The following is a 26,306-nucleotide window of genomic DNA, read 5'->3' on the forward strand; positions in this document are numbered from 1 at the left end:
GGGGATCTGTAGATAACACACTGTTATGGGGGATCTGTAGATGACACTGTTATGGGGGATCTGTAGATGACAATGTTATGGGGATCTGGAGATGACACACTGTTATGGGGGATCTGTAGATGACACACTGTTATGGGGGATCTGTAGATGACACACTGTTATGGGGGATCTGTAGGTGACACACTGTTATGGGGATCTGTAGGTGACACACTGTTATGGGGGATCTGTAGGTGACACACTGTTATGGGGGATCTGTAGGTGACACACTGTTATGGGGGATCTGTAGATGACACACTGTTATGGGGGATCTGTAGATGACACACTGTTATGGGGGATCTATAGGTGACACACTGTTAGGGGGGATCTGTAGGTGACACACTGTTAGGGGGGATCTGTAGGTGACACACTGTTAGGGGGGTCTGTAGGTGACACACTGTTATGGGGGATCTGTAGGTGACACACTGTTATGGGGGATCTGTAGATAACACTGTTATGGGGGATCTGTAGGTGACACACTGTTATGGGGAATCTGTAGGTGACACACTGTTATGGGGGATCTGTAGATGACACACTGTTATGGGGGATCTGTAGATGACACACTGTTATGGGGGACCTGTAGATGACACTCTGTTATGGGGGATCTGTAGATGACACACTGTTATGGGGGATCTATAGGTGACACACTGTTATGGGGGATCTGTAGATGACACTGTTATGGGGGATCTGGAGATGACACACTGTTATGGGGGATCTGGAGATGACACACTGTTATGGGGGATCTGGAGATGACAATGTTATGGGGGATCTGTAGATGACACTGTTATGGGGATCTGTAGATGACACACTGTTATGGGGGATCTGTAGATAACACTGTTATGGGGGATCTGTAGATGACAATGTTATGGGGGATCTGTAGATGACAATGTTATGAGGGATCTGTAGATGACACACTGTTATGGGGGATCTGTAGATAACACTGTTATGGGGGATCTGTAGATGACAATGTTATGGGGGATCTGTAGATGACACTGTTATGAGGGATCTGTAGATGACACTGTTATGGGGGATCTGTATATTTCACACTGTGTTGTTAAGCGCAGTGCTGCTGCACTTTCTTACTTCACTGTCGCCAGAGTTACGTTTATTAGCAGGAATTGGACGCTGTAATTGTGACGTCTTGACACTTTCAATTACGCGGCGGGGGAGGGGGGACAATTAGCATTTCCCATTATTAATTGACGGCGCCGATAATAATACAACACAGGGAATAGCTGATGGCTGGAAACTCTTCACCCCCCCCCACCCCCGGGCTCTGTGTCTGGTATCAGACATGATCCATTATTTACTGACACGGTGTGTGAACAAATGCAAACAGCTCCGCCTGACGGTTTGATGTGCTGCGGAATGAAGACGCCGCCGCCGCTCAATAATTGATGTTGATCAAAGCCGCTCATTAATCCTCTAATCATCTCCGAATCGGAGGAGAATTTACTCCAAAAAAATAGATATCATGCGTCAAACCTTACGGTAAAATTAAAGCTCGCCATTAAAGTTGGCAAGATCATGGCTGTGACCCAGCAGTCTCCCAATTGTGGACCCCCAGCTGTCGCAAAACTACAATTCCCAGCATGCCCGGACAGCCAACGGCTGTCCGGGCATGCTGGGAGTTGTAGTTTTGCAACGGCTGAAAGTCCACAGTTCGAAGACCACTGTTGTAGCGTATGCGGCGCTGGCAGCCATTTTGAAAGATAGATAAAGACTTTGACTAGATGATGATGACAAATATGGCCGCTATGTTGACTTTTACAAAGCATCCTTCCCATAGAGCCATAAGTTTGGAGACAATTGCTAGGCAACCTGCCGTTGTTGTTTTGCGACAGCTGGTGGTCCACAGCTTGGAGACCGCTGCTGTAGCGTATGCCGCCATTTTGAAAGATAAAGATTTTGACTGGGTGATGATGACCAAAATAGCCGCCATATTGACTTTAACAACACATTTCCCCCATGGAACCGTCTCAAACAAGAAGTGACATGTAACGTATGCATTTTGAAAGATGGATAAAGATTTCGACTGGGTGATGATGACCAATATGGCCGCCATATTGATTTTTCAACGCGTCTTCCCCTATAGAAGTATCTAACAGGAAATGATGTGTACGGTAATGGTGGTCACCTAGACAGGAAGACAAGTGCTTGGTTGCTAGGCAATAGGTGCTGGAGTTATAGTTTTGTAACAGCTGGGGGTTCGCAGTTTGGAGACCGCCGCTGTAGTGTATGCAGCCATTTTGAAAAAGTAGGATGATATTTTGACTGGATGATGATGACCAGACCAAGATGGCCGCCATATCGACTGTCACTACACAACTCCCCCCGTAGAGTTGTCTAATAGGAAGTGATGTGTACAGTGATGGTGGACACCCGGACAGGAAGCCACACGGTTGCTAGGCAACAGGAACTAAGAAACCTGCAGTTGTAGTTTTGCAACATCTGGAGGTCTACAGTTTGCAGACCATCACTTTAGCGTAAGCAGCGCTGGCAGCCATTTTGAAAGATAGATAAAGATTTTGACTGGGTGATGATGACCAAAATGGCCGCCATATTGTCTTTAACAACACATCTCCCCCATAGAACCATCTAACAGGAAGTGATGTATACAGTAATGGTGGTCACCAGAACAGGAAGACATATGGTTGCTAGGCAACAGGAACTAAGAAACCTGCAGTTGTAGTTTTGTAACAGCTGGAGGTCTGCAGTTTGGAGACTGCCGATGTAACGAATGCAGCCATTTTGAAAAATAGATAAAGATTTTAACTGGATGATGATGACCAAGATGGCCGCCATATCGACTTTCACTACACAACTCCCCCCTATAGAGCCGTCTAATAGGAAGTGATGTGTACAGTGATGGTGGACACCCGGACAGGAAGACACGGTTGCTAGGCAACAGGAACTAAGATATCTGTTCATAAACCGTACAAAAATCTATAATGTGAACAGTCACCGGCGCTTGTATGTGAATTATTAACCAGCTTTCCCATTGAATATTATCAGCGTTAAACGGGTTTGTCTGAGGAAGCTGCGGGTAATAATAATACAATGAATATTTATCCCCCCTGCGACCGAGACGTCCTGACTCCTGCTCTATTATTTAATGGCTGCCTCTTATTCTGTCTGATGCGTCTCCTCTGGGAAAGCTGAATGAATCCTAATCATCTCTCTCCTCCGCAGTCACGGTACAAATCCGACCTAAACTTCCTGAGAGGAGTGGGATGGGAGGCAGCGGGATCGCCACATATACAGAGCGCCAAGAAGGCCAGAGAGCTGATCAGTGAGGTGAGTATAACTACTATAATACTGCCCCTATATACAAGAATATAACTACTATAATACTGCTCCTATATACAAGAATATAACTACTATAATACTGCTCCTATATACAAGAATATAACTACTATAATACTGCCCCTATATACAAGAATATAACTACTATAATACTGCTCCTATATACAAGAATATAAATACTATAATACTGCTCCTATATACAAGAATATAACTACTATAATACTGCTCCTATATACAAGAATATACCTACTATAATACTGCTCCTATATACAAGAATATAACTACTATAATACTGCCCCTATATACAAGAATATAACTACTATAATACTGCCCCTATATACAAGAATATAACTACTATAATACTGCTCCTATATACAAGAATATAACTACTATAATACTGCTCCTATATACAAGAATATAACTACTATAATACTGCCCCTATATACAAGAATATAACTACTATAATACTGCCCCTATATACAAGAATATAACTACTATAATACTGCCTCCTATATACAAGAATATAACTACTATAATACTGCTCCTATAACTACTATAATACTGCTTCTATATACAAGAATACAACTACTATAATACTGCTCCTATATACAAGAATATAACTACTATAATACTGCTCCTATATACGAGAATATACCTACTATAATACTGCCTCCTATATACAAGAATATAACTACTATAATACTGCCTCCTATATACAAGAATATAACTACTATAATACTGCTCCTAAATACAAGAATATAACTACTATAATACTGCTCCTATATACAAGAATATAACTACTATAATACTGCTCCTTTATACAAGAATATAACTACTATATTACTGCTCCTATATACAAGAATATAACTACTATAATACTACTCCTATATACAAGAATATAACTACTATAATACTACTCCTATATACAAGAATATAACTACTATAATACTGCTTCTATATACAAGAATACAACTACTATAATACTGCTCCTATATACAAGAATATAACTACTATAATACTGCCCATATACACAAGAATATAACTACTATAATACTGCTCCTATATACAAGAATATAACTACTATAATACTGCTCCTATATACAAGAATATAACTACTATAATACTTCCTCTTATATACAAGAATATAACTACTATAATACTGCTCCTATATACAAGAATATAACTACTATAATACTACTCCTATATACAAGACTATAACTACTATAATACTGCTTCTATATACAAGAATACAACTACTATAATACTGCTCCTATATACAAGAATAAAACTACTATAATACTGCTCCCTATATACAAGAATATAACTACTATAATACTGCTCCTATATACAAGAATATAACTACTATAATACTGCCTCCTATATACAAGAATATATCTACTATAATACTGCTCCTATATACAAGAATATAACTACTATAATACTGCTCCTATATACAAGAATATAACTACTATAATACTGCCCCCTATGTACAAGAATATAACTACTATAATACTGCTCCTATATACAAGTATATTAGATGTAATTCTAACACTCACTTTTTCCATTGTTTCCATAGACCAAGTATCGTCAGAACCCCGGATCTATGTCTTTTACTTCAGTTACTGACTCCCCCAGCCTGCTGCATGCCAAGAACAGTTATCAGCAGTGCAGTGAGGTAAGATATTCTGCATGCTGTAAGTAATGTAATGTATATACACAGTGACCCCACCAGCAGAATAGTGAGTACAGCTCTGGAGTATAATACACGATATAACTCAGGATCAGTACAGGATAAGTAATGTAATGTATGTACACAGTGACCTCACCAGCAGAATAGTGAGGACAGCTCTGGAGTATAATACAGGATATAACTCAGGATCAGTACAGGATAAGTAATGTAATGTATGTCCACAGTGACCCCACCAGCAGAATAGTGAGTACAGCTCTGGAGTATAATACAGGATATAACTCAGGATCAGTACATGATAAGTAATGTAATGTATGTACACAGTGACCCCACCAGCAGAATAGTGAGTGCAGCTCTGGAGTATAATACAGGATATAACTCAGGGTCCGTACAGGATAAGTAATGTAATGTATGTACACAGTGGCCTCACCAGCAGAATAGTGAGTACAGCTCTGGAGTATAATACAGGATATAAATCAGGATCAGTACAGGATAAGTAATGTAATGTATGTACACAGTGACCTCACTAGCAGAATAGTGAGTGCAGCTCTGGAGTATAATACAGGATATAACTCAGGATCAGTACAGGATAAGTAGTGTAATGTATGTACACAGTGATCTCACCAGCAGAATAGTGAGTACAGCTCTGGAGTATAATACAGGATATAATCAGGATCAGTACAGGATAAGTAATGTAATGTATGTACACAGTGACCTCACCAGCAGAATAGTGAGTGCAGCTCTGGAGTCTGGCCACTAGAGGGAGCATCTTCCTGTGAGTCTGCTGAGTGTGGAGGAAGTCGTTTGCTGGATTGTTTGGTGTGTGTGCGCTCTGAGCTCTGCCGTGTCATCTGTGCCAGACAGCGTTCTTCCTTCCCCAGAGGGAGAGCGTGTGTTCAGGCATGAGCGAGGAGAGGAGAACCCCAACACCTGCCCCCTGAATCAGGTCCGCGGGGGGCAGGGGGAGCCAGCGACCAGGTGTGGAGGGACCAGCGTCAGGAAGTGCATCAGAGGTCTCCGGGTTGAGGCGCTCTGCCAGGAGGTGCAGCGATGCATCTCCAGCCACCCCTGAACCCGTAGAGACAAAGAGCAGCCGCAAGGCTGGCCCTGCAAGTTGTGGGACTACAAGTGCAAGAAGTTCCGGAAGCACAGGTACTGTGACAACAAGGCCTGACAATGTGGACTGTGATACTCCTCCTGGAGCAAAGCTAAATGCCCACGGATGTGTGGAGGAGGATTGGGGGATGCCTAGGGCCCGGGAGTCTGGAGTCCCCCATAACTCTCGTGTGGCAGAACACATCCGTGGATATGAGGAAGCAAGGGGCAGCTTGTATAGGCTCCAGGAGGAGGTACGGGAAGCAAAAGCCCTGATGGAAACTGCGGCGAAACGACAGAAAGCTGAGCTGTCAGCCCGGATTAAACAGCTGAAAAATGAAATAAGGATACTGGAGAAGAAGAGAACTTTTATTTTAGAGAACAGCGGGCCATTTAGGGAAAAACTTTTAAATGAAGACCGCTTTCATACAATGGAGAGAGAGAAGCAGAGACGGCTGAGGGGGCTTCAGCCACGGGTGGAGGAGGAAGGAGACGCTGCGGAGGCCGATAATGTTGAGCCAAATCCACCCGGGGGTCTGCAACATCTGACCCCATACAGTGGGCTCCCTGCAGGGCAAGTGGCGATGTCATCTGGCCGTGGCTCTGGCGGTTCGGGGGATGAGAGCAGCACCAGTCACCAGGGAGGGGCACTGATGGCCCAGATCCAGCTCCTGGAGTCCCCAGGTCGCCTCCAGGACTTCACGTTTGGGGATGAGTTACCAGAGGAGGCACCTGGGGGAAGGAAAAAGAAGCTAAAGAAGACCAAGCTCCAGGAGCAGGTAACATTTGTATATACCCCCCTCCCTGAGCCCCCCGGACTGGCCGCAGGGTCAGCTCACTGTGTGAACCCCATTTCTCAGCCCAGCCTGAGTTCTGCTGTGGACTCAGTGCAGGAGAGTGGGGAGAGTATGGAGTCTAGTGTGGCGGTGAGCTCCATCGCTGTTTGTAGTAACAGTGGTGGAGCAGACAATGTATCGGCTGTGAGGTCGGACAGTGATATTTGCCCAGCGATGGGCATGGATGGCTCTGGCACATTGGGCTGCTCCCTAACGGGAGGGGGGGGCGGCTTTGTGCCAGAGTCAGCTGCGGGAGCTCCGGTGGCTCTGAGCGTTGGCACTGCTGTTCCTTTGGAGCAGCGGTGTCATCGTGAAAGAGCTGCTGGGGCCAAGATGTCTTCGCCTCCCAGAAAGACTGGACTAAAACCTTTATTTTGTATTGGCGCCGCTTATCCAGAACAGCGGCGCCCAGGAGCAGAAAACTCCAGTACTGATGAGGCGGAGGGTACCAGTAAAAACAGGGCTGGGGCCACTAATAAACAGGCTAGGCAGGCTTCCCGGTCCTTGTATAAAGGACCGGTGACCTGTCCTGTGGTGGTTGCTCCAGCTCTGGTACCCAGTGATGCTGATGGTACACTATCTGCACCAGAACGCACCGGTCCAGCCAGTATGAATGAGGAGGTTAATGTTGGAGTGAATTGTAGTATGGGCTGTAGCACGGGTGGAGGTATGGGGGGCACATCAGCTAAAACAGGCAATAATGGTGTGAGTATGGATTATGTGGAGGAGGGTGGTGAAGGGGCACAGATTAGTGGTGGGGATGTAGGGCCTGGTCCAGTTGCACCCCCAGCGGTGGCAGCACCGGTACGCAGCTACGCAAATGTCACCGCTGGGGGGAGGGGGGCACCTTCCTCGTCTTCTGGCTCTGGGGGGGGCAATTTGCAGCAGCGTCTCCTGGGGGCCTTAAGGAGAGGGGAGAGATCAATCAATGTAGAGGGTAGGGAGGTTGATCTATCCTTTTGGATAGAAAGACATGGTCTTTCAGCCTTCCGAGAGGAAAGAGGGGGGGATACTGTGTGGTCCCTCCCAACAGCCGGGCCAGGTGGTCTCCGAAGGAATGTGGTCCGGCTGAGGTGGAGAGGCAGTGATACATGTCCTCCAAGATCTAAAGTTGTTGAGCTTCTGCTGAAGTTGGGCTTTAAGGCAGCTGACATCTACGCCTTAATACATCCTTATGGTACCCCTGAGTTCGATATCAGCTTTGTTCGGCCAGAGGGGCTTGAGCTCTTCTGGTCGAATTATGAGCTGGTAAAGAATGAGCCCGGCTGGCGAGACTTTGCCATTCAGGCGGTGTCTCGCCAAAACAATGTCAAGAAGGTGACCGTTTTAACCCGTAACGAATCACTTTCTTGTGTTGACATCATGACGTGGCTAGGTCGGTATGGTGAGGTGGTGGAGGTCCCAAAAAAGAACAGGGATGAATATGGCATCTGGTCAGGGGCCTGGACGTTTATGGTCAAGCTTAAGCTTTCAGGAAACACCGTTACCCATATACCATCTGCGACCTTCCTCGGAAGGGATCGTATCCAGATCTTCTACCAGGGTCAGCCGAAGCTCTGTCACAGATGTGGTGACCCCACACATTTTAGTGCCAATTGCACTGTGCAGAAGTGCACTCTGTGTGGGGAAATAGGCCATCTCGCTGCATCTTGTGCAGAGATTAGGTGTCACCTGTGTGGTGACTTAGGTCACCCATTCAGTCGCTGCCCTCGTTCCTTTGTCAACGCGGTTGTTGCCCCAGTGGGGGTAAGCCATGAGGTGAACTCTGCTGGGGGGATGGCTGGCGGGGATGAAGGGGTGCAGGGGCCAGGGAAGAAAAGTAAGCAGAAGACGCCTGCCCAACTGAGGCGTCTCAAGAAGCGTCAAAGGGATAGGGAGATTCGGGAGTCACAGGAGCATCAGCCAGCTGAGGTGGCTTCTGATCCTGTCCCTGTGACCAGTGTTACTGCTGAGGCCCTGGGGGATAGTGAACTGGATGAGGAGACTGGAAGGATCCACAAAGAGGAGGATACTGTCTCCTCGCTGTCCTCCCATGGTGAGAGCGCGGATGAGGACAGAGGGAGATGGGCAGAAACAAAGCGGGGTACTCGGAGGAATAAGAAAAAGGGAGATTTAAAATCTTCTCCCACCCGCCAGATGCCAAAGGAAGGTACAACTGACCCCCCTCTGATTGGTCTCTCCAACCGGTTCCGAGCCCTCCGCGACATTTCCTCTTCGGAGGAGGAGGCTGGGGGTGAGGTTCCGGATGTTGCGGTGGGGCCCACAGGGGACCCTGAGTCCTCTCTCCCTGGGGAACCTATGTCTTCAGGGGGGGGGACTGGCTCAGAGTCAGGGGACGAGGAAAATGTAAATAAAGGGAAAATGGACACATCCATCTCACTAAAAAGGGGTAAACCATCATCTGATGAGGAGGGTGGTGGGGTGGATGGGAAGGATGGTGGGAAAAAGAAAGCTGTCTAACTCAATCACCCTTGATGGCGGCACCCTCTCCGTTGACTCTGGCATCCATTAATGTTGCCAGCATAAAGTCAGATACGGCTCGATTTGCGGCCTATGATTTTTTTGCCCATATTAATGCTGATATTTTATTTTTGCAAGAGACCAGGCTAACAGATATGTCATCTATCTACAAGGCTAAAAGAGAGTGGAGGAATGGGCCCTCCTACTGGTCTCTTGGGGCCGAGCCGTATAGCGGAGTGGCGGTCCTTTTTACCGCAGCGGTAGAATGCCGACGGGTTATCGAGTTAGAAATGGGGAGGTGCCTGATCTTAGATGTCCTCATGAAGGGACAAGAACTTCGCCTTATTAACATCTACGGCCCACAGTCTAAGTGGGACCGGAAGTGTCTCTTTATGAGGATCAAGCCCTATCTTTTTACAAGTCGGCAGGTGGTCTTTGGAGGGGACTTTAATGCTGTCACGAGGCCCCAAGACAGGGGAGGTGCCAGAGACAAGCTGACTTATGATAGCGTCGCCCTTAATAGCATAGCGAGTGAGGCTCGCCTGGTGGATGTCCACATCCGGCACACCCCAGGCCACGCGGGATTCACCTATCATAGGGGTAGTTGTAGGTCTAGGATAGATAGGTTTTATTTAAAGGAGGAGGCCGTCTCTTCAGCAGTGTCTGTTGTTGAGGTGGAGTTCTCCGATCACTGTTTAATTTTGTTTTCTCTGAATGTTACAGAGACCCCCCGGATGGGCAGAGGCTATTGGAAGCTGAATTCGTCTCTCTTGGAAGAAGCGGAGATAAGACAGTCCTTTGAGGATTTTCTTCAGAGCCAGGTACCATTGCTGGGCCTTTGTAGCAGTAAGTCAGAGTGGTGGGAGATCTTCAAAAAAAGGGTTGCGAGATTCTTCCGCCAGCTCTCGGGCCTCAGAAGCCTAAACAGGTACCGTTTGTACCAGGGCCTGAGGAAGAAACTTGAGCACCTTGTCTCGACTGGAGGTAGTCGTGATGATATCTCCAGAGTGAAATCCTTGCTGATGAGGTGTCAGTACGATAGGCACGCATCTTTGGTTTTTGAGAGGGATTACGGGAAGTACCGCTCGCCCGACCCTTACAGAAACTGCAAGATGTCAGTGAATAGTAAGGTAGTCTCAGGACTGATTGATAGTACGGGATCCTTGAAAAGGTCCAGATCAGGGATCTTGGAGGTCGTCAGATCCTTTTACTCGCACCTCTTGGGAAGGAAGGATCTAGATCGGGATAAGGTGTCAGCTTTCTTGGCTGAAACCATCCCTGAACTAGGAGTAGACCCCTCTCTTGACGTTTTGACAGAGATGATCCGGGAAGAGGAAGTCAGGATGGCTATTGATGGGCTTGCCCTCAAGAAATCACCCGGTCCAGATGGCTTAACATCTGAGTTCTATAAGACCTTTAAGGACACTTTGGTTCCCCTGTTGACCGAGGTATTTAATGAGTGTCTATCCTCGGGCACTCTGCCAAAGTCAATGAGGAGGTCAGCGCTGATCATCCTGTCAAAGGGTAAAGACCCGTTCCACATTGAGAATTGGCGTCCCATAGCGCTTCTCAATGTGGACCGAAAGATTCTGGCAAAAGTGCTGTTTAACCGGCTGGTGAAGTTTGCACCCCGGCTCCTTTCGGGGGCTCAGCATTGCTCTGTTCCGGGCCGCAGTACATTTAGTGCTGTGCTCAGTGTCCGAGAGGCTGTGGAGCAGGGTAGGGCTGGCCACTGGAAGGGGTACTTGCTGTCCTTGGATCAGGCAAAAGCGTTTGATCGGGTTAACCATGAGTACCTCTGGTCTGTTCTTCTGAGATATGGCCTGCCGGGGGGGTTTGTTGATTGGCTTAAGACCTTGTACGCAGGGGCAGAAAGTTTCCCGCTTGTGAATGGTTGGATTGGCCGCTCTTTTGAGGTTGGGTCTGGTGTCCGTCAGGGTTGTCCTTTGAGCCCGTTGCTGTACGTGTTTGCAATTGATCCTTTCCTTAGGAGGATTGATTGTGGACCGTTGGCGGGGGTGAGAATGGACCTGGCGGTGCCGGATTTGGCTCTGAGGGCGGTAGCGTATGCTGATGATGTCACCGTGTTTGTCTCCTCACAAGAGGAAGGCGAATGGGTGATGTCAGAGGTGGACCGCTACTCGGAGGCATCCGGGTCCAAGATCAACCGGGATAAGTGCGAGAGTCTCTGGCTGGGAGGGGGAGATCCTAATTTTGATCTCCCGGACGCCCTTCCAGAGCCCCAGGAATCTGCTAAAGTTCTCGGCATCGAATTTGGCCAAGGGGATTACCCCAAACAAAACTGGGACAGCAGGCTTAAGATCGCCGCTCAGAAGGTGGATCAGTGGAAGGGTTGGTCTTTGACCCTCCGGGAAAGGGTTAACCTGATCAAAACATTCCTGCTCCCTTTACTGATATACCTGGGCAGTGTATGCATGTTGCCAGAACCTCTTTGGACCCGGGTCTACAGTGTGTTCTTCCAAATGTTATGGGGGAACAGACTGAACCTAGTGAAGAGGGAGGTTACTTACCGTACAAGGAGACTAGGGGGGTTGTGTATGGTCAACCCTGTGGTATTCCTAGTGAATACCTTTCTTAAGACCAATATAGCAAACCTCTGGTCAGAGAGGGCTCCTCCGTGGGTATCCTCCTGTAGGGGATGGTTTTGGCCTTTCTTCCAGGAATGGGAGACAGGAGGGCAAGTGAAGGATCTTCGCACACCACACGGGCATCTCCCGGCTTACGCTACCCCGGTTCTGAAGGTTATTCGTCGGTGGGGTCTGGGGATGGGGGAGATTAGGACTCTGTCGAGGAAATTCCTTGACAAGAGGGTCCTGTCTTCTCATTTCCAGAGGCCATTGGCGCTCAAGGACTGCCCAAGTCGGGATCTGGAGGTGGGTTTAGAGCTTTTGAATTCTATCAGGATCCCCTTGAAGTTTTGGGACTTGACTTGGCGCTGCTTCCATGGGAAACTGTGTGTGAGGGACAATCTGAAGTGCAGGAGCTCTGATGACCGGGGATGTCCCCGCGAAGAGTGTGGAGGCATGCTGGAAAGCATGGAGCATTTTCTGCTTCATTGTCCCTTTAACACAGAGGTTTACACCAGGGTGGGCGCTTCCATTGGTTGGCCTCGGCTGGCCAGTCTCTCCTATGCGGAATGGGCCTATGGGGCATTCAGAAACCTTGGAGGCTGGGACCGGTGCACTTTATTCCTAGTCAGCTCAGTGGTTAGGTACTACACGTGGAACGCACGGTGTTTAGTGTCGACGCAGCGTAAAATCCTCCCTGTGGATGTGGTGGTTAGGAACATTCTCGGTGACCTGGTGAAGGTGCGTTCTCTGGAGTACGAGAGGCTGGGTGCTGGCAGGGCCTCTCGTCTATGGAGGGGCTCTGCCTTTAAAGTGCCTTAGCCTGTTGTCTCCCCCTGGTGGTGGGCTGATGCTGGCACATTAGTCTTTTTGTTTTGAGCAGTTGGTTTATGGTAATATAGGGCTTGCAGGCGCTGAACTTGAGCTTTAGGGGTTTGTTGTTTGGCTTATAGTGTTATATGTATTTGTTATTTTATTTATTGTTGTAGTCTATTTGTATACTTATATATTGTTAGTCTGTGTATATTTTATGTAATGTATATATTGTATATATTGTGTGATGCCACCTGGGGATTGGGTTTAGTTTAGGTTGGGTGGTGGGTTAAAAAGGGGGGAGGGGGTTTGTATGGGACTTTTATATATACAGAAAATCCTGGACTGGTTCATGGACGTCTGGTAACATGTACTGGGGGCATGGGATGCAGGACCAGCTCAGGGCCAAAAAAAAAAAAAAAATAAATAAATAAAAAAAAAAAAAAAATATAGAAAAATAAAAAAAAGTGGTGTTATTTTGTTTGTATTGGTTTTTATTATTTTGTATATATTATTATTGTTGTTGTTGTTATTCTTTTGGTATATTACTGGTATTGGGTTTTTGGTATTGCAACTGGGCCAGGAAAATCACATTTAGTATTAGTGTATATTAGTGTATATAGTTTATTAGTATGGTATGGGTATTATGGGTATTATAGGATTATGTCTTTTGTAAATATTGTATATATTTGTTTGTGTGCAGGAATGAGTGTGGGGTGGACCGGTGTTGTATTTTATGCTATGGTGTTGGTTTTATGATCGTTATATTGATATGTTCTCTCGGATATGATATGTTTATGTTTTGTATTTTTTTTATTGTTATGTTTGAAATTTTAATAAAAGATCTACAGGATATAACTCAGGATCAGTACAGGATAAGTAATGTAATGTATGTACACAGTGACCTCACCAGCAGAATAGTGAGTGCAGCTCTGGAGTATAATACAGGATATAACTCAGGATCAGTACAGGATAAGTAATGTAATGTATGTACACAGTGACCTCACCAGCAGAATAGTGAGTGCAGCTCAAGAGTATAATACAGGATATAACTCAGGATCAGTACAGGATAAGTAATGTAATGTATGTACACAGTGACCTCACCAGCAGAATAGTGAGTACAGCTCTGGAGTATAATACACGATATAACTCAGGATCAGTACAGCATAAGTAATGTAATGTATGTACACAGTGACCTCACCAGCAGAATAGTGAGTACAGCTCTGGAGTATAATACAGGATATAACTCAGGATCAGTACAGGATAAGTAATGTAATGTATGTACACAGTGACCTCATCAGCAGAATAGTGAGTTCAGCTCTGGAGTATAATACAGGATATAATCAGGATCAGTACAGGATAAGTAATGTAATGTATGTACACAGTGATCTCACCAGCAGAATAGTGAGTACAGCTCTGGGGTATAATACAGGATATAACTCAGGATCAGTACAGGATAAGTAATGTAATGTATGTACACAGTGACCTCATCAGCAGAATAGTGAGTACAGCTCTGGAGTATAATACAGGATATAACTCAGGATCAGTACAGGATAAGTAATGTAATGTATGTACACAGTGACCTCACCAGCAGAATAGTGAGTGCAGCTCTGGAGTATAATACAGGATATAACTCAGGATCAGTACAGGATAAGTAATGTAATGTATGTACACAGTGACCTCACCAGCAGAATAGTGAGTGCAGCTCTGGAGTATAATACTAGATCTAGCTCTTCTATTTTTTGCTTTCGCAGAGATTGTATAAATCAGGGGATCAGGAGTCGATGCACAGATACACGTTACCTCCAGATCATCCAGACTTCATTCGCGCTCGAATCAACGCATCTCAAATTAGTGACGTATGTATCCTACCTAACTAAACTAATGTAAACCAGATCAGTGTTTCCCAAATAGGGTGCCTCCAGCTGTTGCATTACTACAACTCTCAGCATGCCCGGACAGCCGAAGGCTGTCCGGGCATGCTGGGAGTTATGGTTTTGCAACAGCTGGAGGCAGACTGGTTGGGAAACACTGCTTTAAAGATTGCTGACTTGTCCAGTATGGTGCGGATTATAGTGTCTGCTCTGTGCTGTTTTCAGCATTTTACTTGTGTTTCCTATTTCTTTAGTTTCTCCTCAGTCCGGGCATGCTGGGAGTTGTAGTTTTGCACCAACTGTTAAACACTGATATAGATAGGGAATGATTTATCTTCCCTGTTTCCATTTGGACAGAAAGCCTACCGGACCCTGTGGGATCAGTCCTGTGCGGGGGGCTATGACTTGCGCCTGGACGCCATTCCTTTCCAAACCGCCAAGGCATCCAGAGAGATCGCCAGTGACGTAAGTCATGTGATCTCTGGAGACGTATATGGAGCGGTTTTCTCTATATTCCGTAAGTGTCTCCAAAAACATAATCATATTTTTTTTCCCTGCAGTTCCGCTACAAAGAAGCCTTCGTGAGGGACAGGGGTCATCAGATCGGCTTTCGCAGCGTCAGCGACGACCCCAAAACGCAACACGTCCTGAGGGTCAGCAAACTGCAGAGCGACCGAGAATACAAGAAAGACGCCGGAGAGACCAGGTCCATGGGGCGGACCCGTCTGGATCAGCAGGGATTCGTCCAGGCCAAGAAGAGCCAGCAGCTGGCCAGCAACCTCAACTACCGCCAACCCCTGCACCAATACACGTGTGACCCCGAGCAGCTGACCCTGAAACACGCCAAACAGGCGCACGGACTACAGAGCGATGTGAGTGCCGCACACTAGAGCCTGGCCATCGCTGAACTGGGATCATACCAGAGCAAAAAGACATTGCCGAGACCCAGCATCTATTACAAAGATCAAGAATGCTGGAAACAACTGTGTGAAGAATCCACTATAATCCGCACCATACTGCAAAATTCCAGAATCTATAAAGCAGCATTTTCAAACAGAGCACCACCAGCTGTTGCAAAACTACAACTTCCAGCATGCCCGGACAGCCGTTGGCTGTCCGGGCATGCTGGGAGTTGTAGTTTTGCAACAGCTGGAGACACACCGGTTGGGAAACACTGCTTTATAGATTGATGACTTGTGCAGCATGGTGCGGATTATAGTGTACGCCCTGTGCCGTTGTTGCCAGCATTCATTGTATGTTTCCTAGAGCCTTGTTTTAGTTCATTTTGTTCTTAGTCTTTATGGGAATGCTGGGAGTTTTAGTCTTGTAACAGCTGGAGACGCACTGGTAGGGAAACACTGCTTTATAGATTGCTGACTTTTGCAGCATGGTGCGGATTATTGTGTACACTCTTGTTGTAGTCTGTTTTGTTCCTAGTCTGTATGGGAATGCTGGGAGTTGTAGTCTTGCAATAGCTGGAGACACACTGGTTAGGAAACACTGCTTTATAGATTGATGACTTTTGCAGCATGGTGCGGATTATTGTGTACGCTCTGTGCAGTTGTTTTCAGCATTCTATGTGTGTTTTCTAGAGCCTTGTTGTAGTCAGTTTTGTTCTGAGTCTTTATGGGAATGCTGGGAGTTGTAGTCTTGCAATAGCTGGAGACACACTGGTTAGGAAACACTGTTTATAGATTGGTGACTTTTGCAGTACAGTGCGGATTATAGTGTATGCTCTGTGCAGTTGTTTTCAGCATTCTATTTGTGTTTCCTAGAGCCTTGTTGTAGTCAGTTTTGTTTCTATGCTGGGAGTTGTAGTTTTTCAACAACTGGAGACAAAATAAACTATATGGTGAATTCATGTCAATCCTTTATTTTCCCAACAGCATGATACAGGAGCGTTAGGGATATTTGGACAGCGGGTGACATCCTATATGGGAGCTTTTCTATACATTTTAAGCTCATTCTGATATTTTCTCTTTTTAGGTGAAATACAAATCGGACCTGAACTGGATGAGAGGAGTGGGGTGGACTCCTCCGGGGTACTTCAAGGTAGAACTGGCCCGTCGGGCTGCAGAACTGAGAAATGCAGAGGACGGGGAGGGAGAGTATGCAGAGGTAAGGACCCCCCAAAAGACTGCACCTCCACCTTCAAGAGCAATAACATGCTGACAGTAACACTTGGGGTACAGGATGATAACACTTGGGGTACAGGATGATAACACTTGGGGTACAGGATGATGACACTCGGGGTACAGGATGATGACACTCGGGGTACAGGATGATAACACTTGGGGTACAGGATGATGACACTCGGGGTACAGGATGATAACACTTGGGGTACAGGATGATAACACTTGGGGTACAGAATAATGACACTTGGGGTACAGGATGATAACACTTGGGGTACAGGATAATAACACTCGGGGTACAGGATGATTACACTCGGGGTACAGGATGATAACACTCGGGGTACAGGATGATAACACTCGGGGTACAGGATGATAACACTCGGGGTACAGGATGATAACATTTGGGGTACAGGATGATAACACTCGGGGTACAGGATGATAACATTTGGGGTACAGGATGATAACACTTGGGGTACAGGATGATAACACTCGGGGTACAGGATGATAACATTTGGGGTACAGGATGATAACATTTGGGGTACAGGATAATGACACTTGGGGTACAGGATGATAACACTTGGGGTACAGGATGATAGCACTCGAGGTACAGGATGATGACACTCGGGGTACAGGATAATAACACTTGGGGTACAGGATGATGACACCTGGGGTACAGGATAATAACATTCGGGGTACAGGGTGATGACACTTGGGGTACAGGATAATGACACTTGGGGTACAGGATGATGACACTTGGGGTACAGGATGATGACACTTGGGGTACAGGATGATAACACTCGGGGTACAGGATGATAACACTCGGGGTACAGGATGATAACACTTGGGGTACAGGATGATGACATTTGGGGTACAGGGTGATCACACTTGGGGTACAGGATGATAACACTTGGGGTACAGGATGATGACATTTGGGGTACAGGGTGATCACACTTGGGGTACAGTATAATGATACTGATAATGATAATGTTTTTAAGGGTGAAGATGCGGAATCTTTGAGTAACATAAACCGAGACGCCTCCGAGATTCTTCATGTTAAACGAAGAAAAACTCTTCCTATGAAGAAATAAGGGGGTAAACTATTTGGTGACATCACTGGACGCCTCCTTCTGCTTTCGTATTTCCCGCACTATGAAGATGTTGCTCTTATTATTTATTCTCCCCGATGATGATGCTGCTGTGCTGCCCCTCACCTCTAGGGGGCAGTTGTCTACTATAGTGATGAATGGGGAAGACTTCACGATCACTCATCCCAGCCATGCCTTAAAGTGTTTGTTATGAAGCTGCGATGAATCGCGACTCCATGATGCCGGGCGCAGCGGGGCCCCGTGCCGCGTGTCGTGGTGTAGTACTCTAGGACTGGCAGGATCAGTTTCAATACCAAGAATTTAAGATAAAGATTTGTAGAATTTTGATTTGTTTGTTACAAAATAAATGTATTTAATGCAGAAAATGTGTCAGTCTTTAGGACCTTTCGCCACATATGGGAATAGCAAAACTATAACTCCCAGCATGCCCTGACATCCTGTGCATAGTGGGAGTTGTAGCTCTTACAGCAGATTGAGAGCCACAGGTTAGAGAACTTTGCTCTAGGGCATTGTTTCCCAACCAGGGTGCCTCCAGCTGTTGCAAAACTACAACTCCCAGCACGTCCTGGCTGACTAGAAACTTAACAAGGCACTAGAAAGTGCACAAAGGATGGTAGAAACGATTGCAAAGAGCATATACTATAATCCGCACCATACTGCAAAAGTCAATAATCTGTAAAGCAGTGTTTTGGCTGTCTGAGCATGCTGGGAGTTGTAATGTTACAACAGCTGGAGGCACCCTGGTTGTAAACCACTGCTCTATGGCCTTTGTGCTATACATGAAGCTGGACAATGACCGCAGTATCGCACAGTGATATATTTAGAGAGCAAACCCAAAGGTCATAGTTCAGAGATATCAATATTGTTACTTTGTTTAGCTTTGGACATTGAAGGGTTATTCAAATAGGAAACATGAACTTTAGTTACGTAGTATCTTGGGGGGGGGGGGGGGGGGGGGGGAGGAGGTTGAGCTCTAGTATAGAGCAGTGTTTCCTTACCAAATTGCCTCCAGCTGTTGCAAAACTATAACTACCATCATGCCAGGAGTAGTAGTTTTGCAACAGCTGGAGGCGCACTGTTTGGAATACACTAACTTAGAGCAGGCATTATCAGTGGATACATTTGTATCCATTTTGACTCCCACTTAAAGTGATACAAGGTCTCAAATGTTTGGTAATATCTGTTGTGTGTTGTCTGCAGGGATCACCCACCTATAGTCAGCGATTCATGCTTAAAGGGGTATTCCGGTATTTATTAAAGGGGTACTCCAGTGGAAATTTTTTTTTTAAATCAATTGGTGCCAGAAAGTTAAACAGATTTGTAAATTACTTCTATTGTTTTCTTTTTGAATTTCTTTTCTGTCTGACCACAGTGCTCTCTGCTGACACCTGATGTCCGTATCAGGAACTGTCCAGAGCAGGAGAGAATCCCCATAGCAGAGCTCTCCTGCTCTGGACGGAGTACCCCTTTAACTGTAAACTATCGCACCCATTATGCAGAGTTATGTCAGTCATACAGTTACTTGATTCACTGATCACCGGTGGATCGTCCACTTTTTGATGTTTTTATGATTCCCGTCTTATGATTTTTGTTTTTCTTATATCATCTGGTGCCAGAAAGAAAGTTAAACAGATTTGTAAATTACTTTCTCGGTACCTAATGGCAGTCAGGATACCTCTGTCAAGCACATGGAGGGCTGTGCGGCCCCCCAAAGAAATGCCACCCCACACCATTACTGACCCATCGCCATGCTGGAGGATGTTGCAGGCAGCAGAACGTTCTCCACGGCGTCTCCAGACCCTGTCACATTTGCTCATTGTGAACCTGCTTTCATCTGTGAAAAGCACAGGGCGTCAGTGGCCGATTTGCCAATCTTGGTGTTCTCTGGCACGTGCCAAATGTCCTGCACGGTGTTGGGCTGTAAGCACAACCCCCACCTGTGGACGTCGGGCCCTCATACCACCCTCATGGAGTCTATTTCTGACCGTTTGAGTAGACACATGCACATTTGTGTCCTGCTGGAGGTCATTTTGCAGGGCTCTGACATTGCTCCTCCTTGCACAAAGGCGGAGGTAGCGGTCCTGCTGCTGGGTTATTGCCCTCCTATGGCCTCCTCCACGTCTCCTGATGTACTGGCCTGTCTCCTGGTAGCGCCTCCATGCTCTGGACACTACGCTGACAGACACAGCAAACCTTCTTGCCACAGCTCGCATTGATGCCATCCTGGATGAGCTGCACTACCTGAGCCACTTGTGCGGGTTGTAGACTCCGTCTCATGCTACCACTAGAGTGAAAGCACCGCCAGCATTCAAAAGTGACCAAAACATTAGCCAGGAAGCATAGGAACTGAGAAGTGGTCTGTGGTCACCACCTACATAACCACTCCTTTATTGGGGGGTGTCTTGCTAAGTGCCTATAATTTCCACCTGTTGTCTGTTCCATGTGAAGTTGATTGTCAATCAGTGTTCTTCCTGAGTGGACAGTGGGATTTCACACAAGTGTCAGTGACTTGTGTTACATTGTGGTGTTTACGTGTTACCTTTATATTTTTGGAGCAGTGTATAACATTTAACAAAACATTATATATATCTATGCCGAAATCGTTATCCTCGCCATCCCCGGGGGACGTTTTTGCCCTCAGGGATGGTGAAGATATTAAGTTATAAAGCCTCCCCCACCCCCAAGATTAATGCTTACCTGCACCCATAGCTGTGGCCCCGCCCCCTTGTCTTGATTGACGGCTTGCATCATCTCTCCGCTCCCTAAGCAGACGCAGCAGAGCGGTGACTCGAACCGTCAATCAAGATCAGGGGGCGGGACCACAGCCGGAGTGACCGAATTTGGTAAGTAGAAGTCCCCGCCCCCAGGTGACTATTTGCGGGCCGGCCAAGGAGGGCTTTATAACTTAATGGGGGAGATTTATCAAAACCTGTGCAGAGGAAGAGTGGTGTAGTTGCCCATAGCAACCAATCAGATTGCTTCTTTCATTTTCCACAGGCCTCTTTAGAGGCCTGTGGAAAATGAAAGAAGCAATCTGATTGGTTGCTATGGGCAACTGCACCACTCTTCCTCTGCACAGGTTTTGATAACTCTCCCCCAATATCTTCACCATCCCTGGGGGCCCAAATGCCGGGGGGTGACGAGGATAACGAATTAACGTATTGTCAAGCAGTAAATGTGCTAAAATCTGCTGATTTGGTTCCTTTTCACTTTATGGCACCAGTTGAGTTTTCCATCAGAGTACCCCTTTAAAAGGGGTACTCCGCTGCTCAGCGTTTGGGATAAACAGTTTCGAATGCTGCAGCCCGTGACGTCATAGCCCCGCCCCCATCAGAACGTCACGCCCCGCCCCCCTCAATGCAAGTCTATGGGAGGGGGCGTGACGGCTGTCACGCCCCCTCCCATAGACTTGCATTGAGGGGCCGGGGGGGGTGGACATCATGAGGGGGCGGGGCTATGACATCACGAGCTCCAGCTTTCGAAAGTTTCTTCCGAACGCTGAGCAGCGGAGTACCCCTTTAAGCTTTTACGGCGGTAAAGATGACTGCTGTCTCGAGTCTTTCCCAGGATCCTGTTCAGCTAGAGGTAAAAGCTAATCACTGGGGGACTTGGCTTCTTGGCGTCTTTACTGACCAGTCAGCCCCCGATGACGTGTGCTAGATGTCCCGACGTGCTGGCGGTCACTATCATTCTGCAGACTGCCAAGATCACGTGACCCCCGGCGCTATCTGCGCTAGGACTGTGCGGACACCGCTTTATAGATTGCTGGCTTTTGCAGTACGGTGCGGATTATAGTGTATGCTCTGTGCAGCTGTTTCCAGCACGTGTGTTTTCTATTGCCTTGTTTATTTTCTAGTCAGTCTGGACATGATGGTAGTTGTAGTTTTGCAACAGCTGGAGGCACACTGGTTGGCAAACACTGCTTTAAGATAACCCGCGCCCCAACTAAAACATTACAAAACTTCATTTCTAGAAAGGTTTTCAGTGCTGTTGCTACAGGAGGGAATATGTCATCAGAAAACAACCTATAGTTTAAATCACATATTTATGTTTTTTTTTGTTTTGTTTTTTTTTCCAGATTTTTCCATTTTACTACATGATCTATATTTAGGAATAATGCTGAAACCTGCAGTTCTCAGTTTGGCCACTAGGTCTGAAACTTAGCTGAAGTTTCCTGTCCGTGATGATAAGGAGGAGGCTGCTGGAAAGTGATGAGTACAGCGTTACAGTAAATGGGGGCACTTGTATATAGATAAGACCTGATCTTTACAACAGCTGCTGCTCACAGATCAGCCTCCCCCTCCCTGTGGAATGACCTCTGTGGAGGTCACAGAGCATGCCCAGAAAACTCTCCCAATCATATTAATGGGCCAGCTCCTGTCTATTGCTGCCTGTGTCCAATAGGTGATGAGGTGTCAGACTTCATGTTCTTTTCAATCCATGGTAGAAATCTATAGACGTGTGTGTAGACTCCGGGCTTATCCTTCACTCCGCACTTCTCTCCCCAGCTAACAACACCGACCACTTGTGTCTGACCATCCAGATCACAGGCCAGGGGACCCCCGGAGTCGCCCTATAAGATCAAGGACAACATGGATAAGTCAAAAATGATGGGTACAGAAGCCAAGGATAAGTGCTGCCCTGTGTATCTGGTGTCACCATCTTATACTGCAGCATATTAGGGACAATATTCAGGACTAGTGATTTTACTAGGGCAGCAATGAAATGACCACTAAACTGTATGGTCCCTGCACCACTATATCATCAGGGACTGTGTACTGCACCACTATATCACCAGGGACTGTGTACTGCACCACTATATCACCAGGGACTGTGTACTGCACCACAATATCATCCGGGACTGTGTACTGCCCCACTTTATCATCAGGGACTGTGTACCGCACCACTATATCATCAGGGACTGTATATTGCACCACTATATCATCAGGGACTGTATATTGCACCACTATATCATCAGGGACTGTGTACTGCACCACAATATCATCTGGGACTGTGTACTGCCCCACTTTATCATCAGGGACTGTATATTGCACCACTATATCATCAGGGACTGTGTACTGCAACACTATATCATCAGGGACTGTATATTGCACCACTATATCATCAGGGACTGTGTACTGCACCACTATATCATCAGGGACTGTATATTGCGCCTCTATATCATCAGGGACTGTGTACTGCAACACTATATCATCAGGGACTGTATATTGCACCACTATATCATCAGGGACTGTGTACTGCACCACTATATCATCAGGGACTGTATATTGCGCCTCTATATCATCAGGGACTATGTACTGCACCACTTTATAATCAGGGACTGTGTACTGCGCCACTATATCATCAGGGACTGTGTACTGCACCACTATATCACCAGGGACTGTGTACTGCACCACAGTATCATCCGGGACTGTGTACTGCACCACTTTATCATCAGGGACTGTGTACCGCACCACTATATCATCAGGGACTGTATATTGCACCACTATATCATCAGGGACTGTATATTGCACCACTATATCACCAGGGACTGTGTACTGCACCACAATATCATCCGGGACTGTGTACTGCACCACTTTATCATCAGGGACTGTGTACCGCACCACTATATCATCAGGGACTGTATATTGCACCACTATATCATCAGGGACTGTGTACTGCACCACTCTATCATCAGGAACTGTGTACCGCACCACTATATCACCAGGGACTGTGTACTGCACCACTAAATCATCAGGGACTGTGTACTGCACCACTATATTACCAGGGACTATATATTGCACCACTATATCATCAGGGACTGTGTACTGCACCACTATATCATCAGGGACTGTGTACCGCACCACTATATCATCAGGGACTGTGTACTGCACCACTATATCATCAGGGACTGTATATTGCACCACTATATCATCAGGGACTGTATATTGCACCTCTATATCATCAAGGACTCTATATTGCACCACTATATCATCAGGGACTGTGTACTGCACCACTATATCACCAGGGACTGTGTACTGCACCACTATATCACCAGGGACTGTGTACTGCACCACTATATCAACAGGGACTTTGTACTGCACCACTATATCACCAGGGACTGTGTACTGCACCACTATATCACCAGGGACTGTGTACTGCACCACTATATCATCAGGGACTGTATATTGCACCACTATATCATCAGGGACTGTGTACCGCACCACTATATCATCCGGGACTGTGTACCGCACCACTATATCACCACAGACTGTGTACTGCACCACTATATCATCCGGGACTGTGTACTGCACCACTATATCATCAGGGACTGTGTACTGCACCACTATATCACCAGGGACTGTGTACTGCACCACAGTATCATCCGGGACTGTGTACTGCACCACTTTATCATCAGGGACTGTGTACCGCACCACTATATCATCAGGGACTGTATATTGCACCACTATATCATCAGGGACTGTATATTGCACCACTATATCACCAGGGACTGTGTACTGCACCACAATATCATCCGGGACTGTGTACTGCACCACTTTATCATCAGGGACTGTGTACCGCACCACTATATCATCAGGGACTGTATATTGCACCACTATATCATCAGGGACTGTGTACCGCACCACTATATCACCAGGGACTGTGTACTGCACCACTAAATCATCAGGGACTGTGTACTGCACCACTATATTACCAGGGACTATATATTGCACCACTATATCATCAGGGACTGTGTACTGCACCACTATATCATCAGGGACTGTGTACCGCACCACTATATCATCAGGGACTGTGTACTGCACCACTATATCATCAGGGACTGTATATTGCACCACTATATCATCAGGGACTGTATATTGCACCTCTATATCATCAAGGACTCTATATTGCACCACTATATCATCAGGGACTGTGTACTGCACTACTATATCACCAGGGACTGTGTACTGCACCACTATATCACCAGGGACTGTGTACTGCACCACTATATCAACAGGGACTTTGTACTGCACCACTATATCACCAGGGACTGTGTACTGCACCACTATATCACCAGGGACTGTGTACTGCACCACTATATCATCAGGGACTGTATATTGCACCACTATATCATCAGGGACTGTGTACCGCACCACTATATCATCCGGGACTGTGTACCGCACCACTATATCACCACAGACTGTGTACTGCACCACTATATCATCCGGGACTGTGTACTGCACCACTATATCATCAGGGACTGTATATTGCACATATATATATTCAGGGACTGTATATTGCACCACTATATCATCAGGGACTGTATATTGCACCACTATATCACCAGGGACAGTATATTGCACCACTATATCACCAGGGACTGTATATTGCACCACTATATCACCAGGAACTGTATATTGCACCTCTATATCACCAAGGACTGTATATTGCACCTCTATATCACCAGGGACTGTATATTGCACCACTATAATCACCAGGGACTGTATATTGCACCACTATATCACCAGGGACTGTATATTGCACCACTATATCACCAGGGACTGTATATTGCACCTATATATATTCAGGGACTGTATATTGCACCACTTTATCACCAAAATCGCTGTAAATCGCACATCGCAGTGTGTCTGCTCGTAGCGGCGTATTGCCGGTCCGAGCAGGTACATGTAAAGGCAGCATACAGAGGTCCTTCAGTGGCGGATCCGCAGCGAAATACGCTGGGAAAATCCGCTCATCTGAACGTACCCTAAGGCTGGGTTCACACTACGAAATCTCTGGGCAGAATTTCTGCCGGAGATCAAGCTGGCGGCACTAGGACCACACGGACTGCATTGCCGTCCCCATAGACGGCAATGCATTTCTGGGTGGATCTTTTGGGAGATCTGCTCAGAAATGCATTGACATCTATGGGGATGGCAATGCAGTCCGTGCGGTCCTAGTGCCGCCAGCTTGATCTCCAGCAGAAATTCTGCACTACGGTGTCCATTTTAGGACATTGTCAGTCGTCAGCTGTATCTCCGTCATTTGTAAGGAAAAACAGCGTCCCGCCTCCTCCCTCAGAAAAATCACCGTCAGTTTTCAGCCCGTACCTCCCTCATCCTTCAGCGAAAACAGCGTCCCGCCTCATCCCTCGGACCAATCTCCGTCAGGCTTCAGCAAAAACAGCTCTCATGCAAAACTCCGTCATCCTAAACTCTGTCATGCCTCAGGCAAAAATGAAAGTGCTGAGTCAGCAGAGCTTCAGCAGAACTGCCAGCACAGACACTGTGATTGGTTGATGAGCACAGACACTGTGATTGGTTGATGAGCACAGACACTGTGATTGGTTGATGAGCACAGACACTGTGATTG

The 26,306-nt window shown here is 46.6% G+C and overlaps 2 protein-coding genes across 5 annotated transcripts in view; one reads left to right on the plus strand and one right to left on the minus strand.

Moving 5' to 3' along the window:
- NRAP (nebulin related anchoring protein) overlaps window positions 1-18,443 on the plus strand; it is a 164,684-nt gene extending 146,241 nt beyond the window's left edge. Inside the window, exons 36-42 of the mRNA XM_056529361.1 lie at window positions 3,229-3,333; window positions 4,919-5,017; window positions 14,576-14,680; window positions 15,053-15,160; window positions 15,256-15,567; window positions 16,682-16,813; window positions 17,823-18,443. Of these exons, the coding sequence (XP_056385336.1) occupies window positions 3,229-3,333; window positions 4,919-5,017; window positions 14,576-14,680; window positions 15,053-15,160; window positions 15,256-15,567; window positions 16,682-16,813; window positions 17,823-17,915 (954 nt within the window). The 3' untranslated portion in view covers window positions 17,916-18,443. The remainder of the gene's footprint in view (window positions 1-3,228; window positions 3,334-4,918; window positions 5,018-14,575; window positions 14,681-15,052; window positions 15,161-15,255; window positions 15,568-16,681; window positions 16,814-17,822) is intronic.
- Window positions 18,444-21,779: 3,336 nt separating this feature from the next.
- Window positions 21,780-26,306, minus strand: part of HABP2 (hyaluronan binding protein 2) — a 212,226-nt gene continuing 207,699 nt past the window's right edge. For all 4 annotated transcript variants that reach the window (XM_056529825.1, XM_056529824.1, XM_056529826.1 and 1 more), the window contains one exon: window positions 21,780-22,506. In XM_056529825.1, the coding sequence (XP_056385800.1) occupies window positions 22,315-22,506 (192 nt within the window). In that variant the 3' untranslated portion in view covers window positions 21,780-22,314. The remainder of the gene's footprint in view (window positions 22,507-26,306) is intronic.

The sequence above is a fragment of the Hyla sarda genome, chromosome 7 (assembly GCF_029499605.1).
Source record: "Hyla sarda isolate aHylSar1 chromosome 7, aHylSar1.hap1, whole genome shotgun sequence".
NCBI classification, from domain to species: domain Eukaryota; kingdom Metazoa; phylum Chordata; class Amphibia; order Anura; family Hylidae; genus Hyla; species Hyla sarda.